This window comes from Dunckerocampus dactyliophorus, chromosome 1 (genome assembly GCF_027744805.1).
Source record: "Dunckerocampus dactyliophorus isolate RoL2022-P2 chromosome 1, RoL_Ddac_1.1, whole genome shotgun sequence".
NCBI lineage: Eukaryota > Metazoa > Chordata > Actinopteri > Syngnathiformes > Syngnathidae > Dunckerocampus > Dunckerocampus dactyliophorus.
The window spans coordinates 3,056,002-3,067,700 of record NC_072819.1 but is presented as its reverse complement, the minus strand read 5'-3'; the positions used below and the strand labels follow the sequence as shown (position 1 = coordinate 3,067,700).

Below are 11,699 nucleotides of genomic sequence, written 5' to 3'. Positions count from 1 at the left end.
GTGTGCGTATCCCAGTTAGCAGCAGACCAAGTCCTCATCACCCACTCCAGCTGACCGTCACCATGGCAGCCAAGCGCTCCATCCAGCAGGCCAGGACGGCGGTGGTCGCACACACCTGCTACACAGGACGCCACTTTGTCACTGACGGTCTGTCGCTGAGCAAAGGGCAACGCTTCGGTAACCATGGTAACTCTTGTGTCCCATCATCATCATCATCATCATCATCACTTAGTGTTGGCTCCGCCTCCTGCTTGAACGGTACTTCAGTCTTCCAAAGCTAACAGCTAGCATGTCACCCGCTAGAGTGACATGCTATCCAACTGTTAGCAAATAGCAAAAAGTAATGTTTTCATGTGTTGCTGGGGGGCCTGGACGTCCTGGGGAGTTAACAGCACGGATGACACGAGTAAAATATTCCAATGGTTGAGAGATGGCGTCACCAATGAAAACAAAACACTGAGCCCCCTAGTGGCTGCGAGCAGTATATCAGCAATTTTATTTTTGACTTCACCATTTCAGAAGCACGATAAAGGAAAATGACATTTCTGTTGTCCTTTTTGGATTGGTAAAGAAATGTGGTGAGACGCGTAGCTGCTATTAATCGCTAAAATAAGAATATTCATGAAGAAACGCTTGCAGGATCTTTGTAGTTAAAAACAAGTCGAGATGTTAGCAAAGTCACTTTCACTTCCCGTCTTTAGGAAGTTATTTTCATCCTCTTTTTTAATGTTTTTTTTTTTAAATCGACACCTTCAGGAAGTGCAAGCTCTGCATTTGAAAAGTGAGTTTCAACGGCAACGAGCTAGCAAGCTTGTGAGCTATATACTGTATATATATATATATATATATATATATATATCTAGTGGTTAGCACGTTGGCCAACACAGTAACAGCTTGGAGATCGGGAAGACCTGGGTTCGATTCTCCCCTGGGCATTTCTGTGTGGAGTTTGCATGTTCTCCCCGTGTGCGCGTGGGTTTTCTCCGGGTACTCCGGCTTCCTCCCACATTCCAAAAACATGCAGGTGAGGTTAATTGGCGACTCTAAATTGTCCATAGGTATGACTGAGTGTGAGTGGTTGTTTGTCTATATGTGCCCTGCGATTGGCTGGCGACCAGTCCAGGGTGTACCCCGCCTGTCGCCCGAAGTCAGCTGGGATAGGCTCCAGCATGCCCCCGCGACCCTAATGAGGAAGAAGCGGTATAGAAAATGGATGGATGGATGGATATATACATTTCTGACTGAGCAGTGGAGCACAAACAGATTAGCATGGGTTAGCATCATCTCACTTCCACCTTCCTGACCCGCCCCCCTCCACATAATTGCCCCCTTTTCATAGCTGTCTCAGGCAATGCCTGTAAAGTTACGACTTTTATTCTCATAAATTTACAACTTTATTCTCGGAATATTAAGATTTTTTTCTTGTAAATTTGTGACTTTTTTCTTAAAATCTCTGATTATTGGAATACTCCGTCGTAACAGGCATGACTTATGACTTTTATTCTTGTAAATTTATGACTTCTTTTCTCATATGTTTGTAAATTCCGACTTTTTTGCTCGTAAAATTCACGACTTTTATTCCTCTAAGTTTATGACTTTTTTGTTGTAAATTTACGACTTTTTCTCGTAAATTTACCACTTTAATGCTTGTAAATTTCCGACTTTTTTTCTTGTAAATTTAAGACTTTTACTCTTGCAAATTCACAACTTTTTTCTCGTAAATTTACAACTTTTTTCTCGTAAATGTAACAATTAAATTTCTGTAAATTTTCTTCTTTTTCTCATAAATTTCCCACTTTTATTCTCACAGATATAGGACTTTTATTCTTGTAAATTGACAACTTTTTTTCTCGTACATTTCCGACTTTTATTCTTGTAAGTTTATGACTTTTTTCTCGTAAATTTATAACTTTTATTCTTGTAAATATATTACTTTTATTCTCGGAAATTTCCAACTTTTTTCTCGGAAATTTCCAACTTTTTTTCTTGTAAATTTATGACTTTTTTTTTGTAAATTTACCTCTTTAATTCTTGTACATTTTAGAATTTTTTCTCATAAATTTACACCTTTTTTTATTGCAAATTTAAGACTTTTTCTCTTGCAAATTCACAACTTTTTTCTCGTAAATTTTCTTCTTTTTCTCATAAATTTCCCACTTTTATTCTCACAAATATACGACTTTTATTCTTGTAAATTTACAACTTCTTTCTCGTAAATGTACCAATTTAATTCCTGTAAATTTCCTACTCTTCTCTTGTAAATTTCCCATTTTTATTCTTGTAAATTTACAACTTTTTTTCTGGTACATTTCCAACTTTTATTCATGTAAGTTTATGACGTTTTTATCGTAAATTTCCAAATTTTCTCATAAATTTCCAACTTTTCTCATAAATTTACGAATTTTGTTCTTGTAAGTTTATGACTTTTTTTTCTCATAAATGTACAACTTTAAATGTACAATTTAATTCCTGTAAATTTCCTGTTTTGTTCTCGTAAATTTCCCGCTTTTATTCTCGTAAATGTACGACTTTTATTCTCATAAATTTACCATTTTTTTTCTCATAAATGTAACAATTTCATTCCTGTAAATTTCCTACTTTGCTCTTGTAAATTTCCGACTTCTATTCTTTTAAATGTACAACTTTTTTTCTTGTACATTTCCAACTTTTATTCTCGTAAATTTACGACTTTTTGTCTCGGAATCTTCGATTTTCTTTTTTTGTCAATGTGGCCCTAACACTCCGTCGCAGATAACGGATAATAAAACAGGTTTTTGTGAAAATCAACATCGAAGAGAAGTGAAGTACGCGTCTCACCACGCTACTATTGATCTGATACGGATACCACACATGGTATCAACACCATCAATCTTTGGATGGATCTGCCTACGGCCAAATGCGCTTGTGAAGGAAGAAAAGTTAGCGTCTAAAATGTTCAACTTTTAGCGTAGTTAACGTCATACACTGTACATTGTATCTTTTCCACTCATGGCTTTCTTCAGGCCTCTGATTGGCTAACGTAGTTTTTAAAGTTTTCTTAGTATTTTCTGATTGTAAATGCGACACCCGGCTGAAGAGAACGTTCAAAAGTAAAAGCTTGTTTGTCTTCGCAAGAAGGAGAAGAAGAGGAAGTGAGCGTCGGAGTCATGTTCCTCTTCCAAACGAGCCAAAATGGAGGCTTTGGGCGGGTGGGACGTTGGTGTCGCCGGCTTCCTCGTTTGCATAATGCAACATGTGACGGCCTGGGGGTGAAAGGTCACGGGCCGTCCGCTTCCAGAGCCTTTAAATGACGGTCACACGCCATCAGAACCACTTGAGTTGGACCACATCTTGATGTAAACACGACAAGTCTGGCGAAACAGAATAACATAGAAAATGAAAGGAAACAGAAGAAATACTTTGATTTGGAATTTGATGACAAACTGATCATGAAATGAAACGATACAGTAGTTCAATGATATCAAGACATGATCATGGCGGGTGTTCGTCGATGAAAATATGAAGTGATTTCTTTTAATGTCCGTGAAACGTGAAATGATGAAACACAAACCTTCTTCAACTTTCAAAAACTTGTAGTTATTTTAAAAATAAACTAGAATTATTTGACAAATGATAGAAAAAACGAAATAAATCAATAAAAAAAGATTCATCATAAACATGCATAAATTCGCTCCGGGGCTTCGTGGGACATGAGGAGGAGGAAGAGGAGGAGGCAGAGGAGGAAGGTGTGGACCTCCACCCCCACCCCCCACAACGGGACAGGCCCAGAGACCCAGACCGCCAACAGGTGTGTGTCTTTAGTCCACTAGGGTCCAACAGTTGATGAGGACCAGATCCAGCGTGACGAGCGATTAGAATTGTAATCTGGACGAGGACAGCTAATTAGACTCTTTCAAGAACCGCTCGCGGTTCGTGTGTGTGTGTGGGGGGGGTGGTCCTGCTCGGCCCCTTGTGAGGACACCTGTCGTGGATTCGTGCGTCGGTCCAATCATGTCCACCAGACCAAGCAGCCACACGGTGCAGGACCACAACCAGAGTCCGGGAGACTCCTTCCCGGCGGAGACGTTCGCCGAATTCCAGGACTGGTGCCTGAGGACTTACGGGGACTCCGGCAAGACCAAGACCGTCACCCGGCGCAAGTACGGCCAGATCCTGCAGACTCTCCTGCCGCAGGGGGGCGACGAGACCCGGACCGAGAGGCAAGACAAGAATCACATTAACGCCAAATTCAAATTTTGGGTCAAGTCCAAAGGCTTCCTGGTCCTGCAGGACGACAGGACCGGATCCACGGAGAGAACGGTTCTTTACGTCCCAGTCAAGACCACGGTGAGGAAACACTTTTCCTCTTTCACTTTCTGTGTGTCTATGTAGGTCCATTAATAATCATCATTTGTTATCATTTTGTATTTGGAAAGACGATTCAACATGACGTCACAGAGCATAAAAATGAACAACAGCGTTAAAAGTGAAAAGATATCACAAAGGAGTTAGAGCGTAGATTCAACTAAAAAACTAACTTAAAAACCGAAACCTATCTTAAAACGTGTGGCGCCAATGACACTAAGCTAGCAGCCGTGAGCTCGTGCTCCTTGGATTTTAGCTAAAGCAACGTTTAGCATAACAATATAACGCAAAGAACTAAGTTTTTTCTAAACATATTCTTTATTCTTTCTGTTGTTGGTGCTACATACGCTTAGCGTACCCCACATTTGGCACAAGCTAGCACTTGATAGGTGTGTCAGCCATTTTAAGCATATACATGTCACGTGTCTTCTTTGTTTACGCGTTACTAGCCAGCTTTTAGCCAGCAGGAGGCGCTAGTGTGTGTTCGCCACAGCCCAGGCAGCAGACGAGGCACTAACACACTTTTTATTGATTTTGTTTGACATTTGTGAGGGCATCATGGTTCGCCTTGTTGCGTCCCTGACATGTTGAGTCTGTCTCGTATCTGAGGACAACTTGTTTGGTCTGGATGGACCGAAAACACCTGACCGTCATGCAAGTGTAAAAAGAAGTTAACCACTGTTGATTGTTTAATGAAAGTCTGTCATCTGTGTCCAGGGTCAAACTGTGCCCATCATAAAAGCTTCATCAAGTGTACCGGCAATGTTTTATGTCACATTTTAACACTCTTAAGTGTCATAAAAGTGTAAAAAGAAGAGAAGTGGCGTTAATAGTAATACGGTAGGACCGTCGCCAAAAAGCCAAAGAAAAAGCAAAAACTATCGCACAACTTTGGAGGTGTGTCGTTTGGTTTTGCAAACAGGAAGCAATGAAGACGCGGTCAGAGGCGGGACATGGGCTGCACCTCAACTGGCGCACTTACGTACTTATAATCTTTTAAGTGCATATATGCCTTCATACTAAGGAGTAGGGAAAAATGCAGTGCACTGTCAGTGTCCGGATGTTGCACTCAAAACGGTGAAAATGGTTAGTGCGCAGTGCTGGACACTGAGCACCGTCAATGGTGGCCATCTTAGCTACGTAGCGGAAAGGGGAGGGGCTAGCTTCAGTGGTTGCAATTCATCATCGTAAGTGCCCAATAACAGTGCAATGTCAAAGTGTGCGCACTCAGGAACTATTAAAGTGTACTGATGGAAGTATTCAAGTATTTGCTGTGTCTCAAATTGGACACTCGCGTCAGTAAGTACGCAAGAACGCGTTGCTGCGCAGCCGCCTCTTCCGCTAAGTGGCCAAGATGGCGACTGTTGAGGGTGATAAGGGTCCATCACTGAGCACTCACCATTTTGACCGTTTTGAGTGCAACATCCGGGTACTGACAGTGCGCTGCATTTTGCCGTACTTCTCCCATGTGCTTGTGCACTTAAAAGAGTGAGTGAAGTGGGACGCATCCAGGTGTTTTTGTGTTGTGTTGGCGCAGACAACTAGAGGAGAGTGTGTTGTTGTGTCTACAAAAAGGAAGTTGTAAAGTGCAATGATAGTCGCTATCTGGACCCGAGTGTCAACAACGTCGTCCTCAGCACCACAGCGGAGGCGGGGCCACAGCAAAGACACGTCATTATTATGATTATTGAATGAAGATGGTTGCCGTGGTTACACCACACTTTTGATTTTGAGACAATGAGCCACTTGTGTGTGTGGTTTTTTTTTTTATAGAACCCGTTAAACTCCTTGTGCTGGGTGACAGCTGTTTACTTTGTCAACACGGCTGAAGTTCTAGAAGAAGAACGTGTGAGCTGTAAATGCACTCATGGTGACAATGAAAAGTCCCCCATTATGTCCCCTATTGTTTTTAATGATGTCCTAACAACTAATATGAGCCCCTAGGTCAGGGGTGGGCAAACTTTTTGAATCGGGGGCGACATCGCCTTAAAAAAAATTGGCAGAAGGGCCGTGTTTATGGAGGTGGAACGACAGAACGACATACTTGCTCACGGTGCAACGAAGCGAAAACAAAACACATCCACAGCAAGTTAATGCATCACATCAATCAACTACTACGACTAAGTGGGTGACAAACAACAACAACTAGTAGCACGTAACTTAAAACTGTTATTTCAAAATGTCCGCAAGGCATGCCGGGTAGTCCAGCGGCAACAACAGGAACTACGAGCAATAAAACGTTGGATATCAAGACTATGTTAACCCCTCCTTGTTTACTCCTTGACGACCTCCTCAACGTATTTTGTAATCAAGCAAAAATACGACAAACACGGCCAAATGTTGGGAGAAAGAATACCACAATCTACCCAGCATACCTTGCGGAGGGAATGTATATTTTTGGCATGGGTATTGTCTGTAGATATTTATTTGTATGCCGACATGGTGCAGTAGGTAGGCTACTTTGTGCGTTGTCTGTGTTGATGTGTTGTTTGGAAGGAATTTTGAAATGCCCGGTGGGCCGGATGAAGACGCTTTGCGGGCCTGATGTGGCCCGCAGGCTGCAGTTTGCCCACCCCTGCTCTAGATCCTATTTATGACCACCAAACCTGATCAACATCCATCATTTCCCGTTCTTGTTTGGCACCACTTTTGATAGAAGAGGTGCTCAAACGCTCGCTTTTGTGGTTGCGGCTTTTTTTTTTTTACGACATCGTTAAGGAAAAACTTCCCTCCTGGTGGACACGATACCACCTCCGACCCGCCCCCAGCTAAATGGGCCCACCTCCTTTATACACCCACCACTTGATGCACCACTTAAAGAAAACAAAACATAAAAAGAAAAAAATGTAACTTGGCCAGGCATTTTTATTACCATCTTTTGCAAGGTGTGTAGAATGAGATTTGCATTTATGCCCACACTTGTTACCCTCGGGACGGATTTTGGCCCCATTTGACTCCTGTAAAAAGCGCATATTTATGATAACTGTAATGATGACTGTAATCCTGACGTATTATAATGCTTTACCCATGAATGCCCAACAAATTTAAGACCACCACTTCATGGAGGACCACTTTGTAGAAGAGCAGCAGGCTTCACTACACTATCTTAAAGTCAAGCCTGGCGACTATCAGCCAATCAGCTACAGGCTGGGGGGCTGTAAGTTTGATCACTTTGCCTTCCTTTAGAGAACATGCTAACCTAGCGTGATGTTGCTGTTAAAATGTCAGTGTAATGTTAGCACTTTGGCATCACAAAGCTATGTTGGAGAGACACACACACACACACACACAAAACAACATCAAGGCTAACACACTGCCGATACACTATTGTGGCACCTTTGAGACTTATTTAAAATGATTTTAAAATACTGTAATATGTCCTCCTGCCAGTGGTGCTCTTGTGAAGACCAGGCTGGTCCCCGGAGGAGCGCTTCCTCATCCTCAAAGAGGACCCAAGCGTTGCCACTTTCACATCCACCCCCTCCTCTTTGCCAGGCCGGCACATGGAATGGCATTGTGTGTGTGCGTGTGTGCAAGTGTGTGTGTGTGTAGGGGGTTGAAAGAGGCCATTTTAGAAACATCCTCTTTGTGACAAACGCCTCCGGTTACCAAAGCAACACTTCTAATTACCTGCACCTACAGAGAAGGGGTAGAGAGAGCGAGCTCATTCATTCTCTACTGAAGGTGCAACAGCTGGTTGAGGATGCACACACGCACACACAAAGTGAGGCATTGACATCTTATAGGATGGTGCTGATTGCCATGGTAACCAATGTGTCCAATGTGTTTTTAAAGCTGTGCCTGTGTGTGTTTGTGTGTGTGTGTGTGTGTGTGTGATTTCATGTGAGGACCATGGTCATGTTTGACTGCCATGAGGGCCACGTGAAGACGTGAGGACGTTTCGCTTTGTCTCCACGTTTCGCTTTGTCCCCCCCCCCCCCCCCCCCCCCCCCCCAGACACACACACACACACACACACACACACACGCTTGCACAGAGCATTCGCGATTCGGACACTTTGCCTGTGGCATCACTTCACTGTCTTGGTGGATTAATTCCAGTCTTATTTTGAGTCATTCTGATGATTTCCACTGTGGAAAGCGACGCCTGTCATGAATTGCTTGTGAGAGGAGCGATCACATTAATTAGATATAGTCGAGAGTGCTGACTTGTGGATTATTTTGAGTCTTTTTGTTTATTTCCGTTCTGAAATGCGTCAATTACCATTCAGAACCGGCGAAGAGTGATCACGTTAGCCGAGCGTTTACTTGTGCCATCACTTCTATTCTTGTGTTTTACTGCAATTTCACTGACTTTGTGGATCATTTCCAGTCTTATTTTGTGTCACTCTGAATTTTACATCCGTGGGGCCTGTCATTAATTATTTGCGATGATTGCATGAAGTAAATGACACGTCTTTATTACGCACATAAATTTACTTTGACTTGTGGATTATTTTGATTCTTTTTGTTCATTTCTGTAATGAAAGGCGTCGGTTACCATTAAGAACCGGCGAGGAGCGATCACATTACAGTCGTGCTACGGCCTGTTTGCTTGTGCCATCACTTCTTTTCTGCTTTTTTACTGCAATTGCACTGACTTTGTGGATTATTTCTAGTGTTATATTCAGTCATTCTGGTGATTTCTACTGTGGAAGGTAGCGGCTGTCACTACGAGAGAAGCAATCGCATTAGGTGCATGTAGTCGCGGGTGAGCCAGCATGCTGACTTGTGGATCATTTTGATTCTTTTGTTTATTTCTGTTCTGAAATGCGTGGATTACCATTCAGAACCTGCGGAGAAAGATCACATTACAGTCGTGCTGCAGCCCGTTGGTTTGTCCAATCACTTCTATTCTGCTGTTGTACTGTGATTTCACTGACTCTGTGGATGATTTCCAGTCTCATTATGAGTCGCTCTGAATTTTTCAACTGTGCAAAATGGCGGCTGTCATTAATTATTTGCGATTATTGCGTTACGTAAATCTTTCTTACGCGCGGGGGTGTAAGCGTGCCCTCGCTTTGACTTGTGGATTATTTTTTTGTCTTTTTGAAAAATTTCTGTTCAGAAATGTGTCGGTTACCATTAAGAACTGGCGAGGTGCGATCACATTACAGTTGCGCAACGGCCCCGTTCAGTTGCTTTATTGCAATTTCACTGGCTTTGTGGATAATTTCCAGTCTTATTCAATCAGTCATCAGAATGTGGCGGCTGTCATTAATTATTTGCCATGATCGCGTTACGTAAATGACACGTCTTTATCACGCACACGAATGTAGCGGAGGGTTTGACTGCTGGATTATTTTAGGTCTGTGTTTTTTTATTTCTGTTATGAACTGTGTCGGTGATCACGAACATGTTATTTATCTTGATTTGATGCTGATTTCACAATCCTCATGTGTGTCTCTGCAGTGTGTGGATGCTGCGTCTGGCGGCGACTCGTCCCTGAAGCGCGTGGCGGTGGTGGAGGACTTCTTCGACATCATCTACGCCATGCACGTGGAGGTCAGCGACCCCGGGAAAGCTCCCAAGCACGCCGGGCAGAAGAAGACCTACAAAGCCGTGAGCATAACGTCTTTTTCTTCTTCTTCTTGTGTGTTTCACGCTATCCTGTCTCCATTGTGTCTTTCACAACACTCTGCAGTCCTTCTTCCTCTTCCTCTGGCCTCATTCCTCTTTTACCGAAAAGGAAGAGTGTTGCTGTAACCGCTAAAATAAAGTTTCACATCACTCACATGAAATTTGGCGCTGTCACTCACACACACACACACACACACACGCTCACACGCACACACTCCTCAACACAAAGTCTGTTCCACTCCAGTCCTGTAGGTGGCAGTAATGCACATTATGAAGTGGGAAGCAACAATTTCCTTCATCACAGCACCATCTGCTGGCTGTGGTGGGTAACTGCCCCACTTAGCTCCAATTCAAGGAGACTTTCATCTGAGAAAAAAAAACCCAAACAAAAATATTTTCTCATTTTGTGTGTGTGTGTTAAAAAGTGCATTTAGAAGGTGGTAAACAGGTTTATTATGTCTAATATGTCTTATTTTCTTTTCTTATTTCTACTATATTGGGTAATGCTAATGTAAAGGTGAATATATGGGTGTTATTTCATGTCTTTAGGGGTCTAATAATGTTAAAAAGTGTATTTAGAACATGGTAAACAGGTTTATTATGTCTAATATGTTTTATTTTCCTATCTTATTTCTACTATATTGGGTAATGCTAATGTAAAGGTGAATATAGGGGTGTTATTTCATGTCTTTAGGGGTCTAATAATGTTAAAAAGTGTATTTAGAACATGGTAAACAGGTTTATTATGTCTAATATGTCTTATTTTCTATTATTATGTCTACTATATTGGGTAATAGGAGCGTAAAGGTGACTATAGGGGTGTTATTTCATGTCTTGAGGGCTCTAATAATGTTAAATTGCATTTAGAAGGTGGTAAACAGGTTTATTATGTCTAATATGTCTTATTTTCTATTCTTATTTCTTCTATATTGGGTAATGCTAATGTAAAGGTGACTATGGGGTGTAATTTCATGCCTTGAGGGCTCTAATAATGTTAAAAACCATATTTAGAAGATTGCATAGATTGATTGATACAGGTTTTGTATGCCACAACTACAAAAAATATTCCATTCCAATATTTGCGGAAATTCACTTATCGCGGTCGGGTCTGGAACCAATGAACCGCGATAAACGAGGGATTACGGCACTAACTATAGTAGCTTCGCACAAATCATCAGAAAAAAATTACCTAAAAATTACAACAGCAATAAAAATGTATCACATAATGCCCAATTTAAAACAATAATTATTTAGCTGATCAATAACAAGACCTTGTAATGACAATGGAATAGGCTGTTTGACAGGAAGTAGTGAAGTGTTTGTGTTAATTGTTCTTCTTTAGTGAGTTTCTATAGTGACAGTTTTTGTGTTTTCGCCATAAAGATCGCAGAGACGTACGCCTTCCTGCCCAGAGAGGCGGTGACTCGCTTCCTGATGAGCTGTGGCGAGTGTCAGAAGAGGATGCATATCAGCACCACGCCGCCGGACTGCAAAGGTTAACCCGTCTCACACACGCACACACAAACACACAAACATACACACGCACACACTTTGTTCATAGTCTTTTTCAGCTTTAAACAAGAGTTGTTTGACTGTAGAATGCTTCACCCCCAACCCCCACCCCCACCCCAAACTGCCTTGAGCAGCTCAACCTATGCTGGTTGCCCCCCAATCCAACCTTTCTATCACACTGCACTCATTAAGCAGAGAAGTCACCGCTGCTAATTAACAGCTTCTGATGAAGACAGTACACCAGAAAGCAGCTCATATTTAAGG

At 42.1% G+C, this 11,699-nt stretch overlaps 1 protein-coding gene across 1 annotated transcript in view; it reads left to right on the top strand.

Annotated features, from left to right (window-relative positions):
• Positions 1-3,683: 3,683 nt before the first annotated feature.
• The window catches only part of LOC129187559 (nucleolar protein 4-like), a 59,795-nt gene continuing 51,779 nt past the window's right edge, over positions 3,684-11,699 (top strand). The window contains exons 1-3 of the mRNA XM_054787015.1: positions 3,684-4,326; positions 9,756-9,905; positions 11,307-11,418. Coding sequence (XP_054642990.1) covers positions 3,991-4,326; positions 9,756-9,905; positions 11,307-11,418 — 598 coding nt within the window. The 5' untranslated portion in view covers positions 3,684-3,990. The remainder of the gene's footprint in view (positions 4,327-9,755; positions 9,906-11,306; positions 11,419-11,699) is intronic.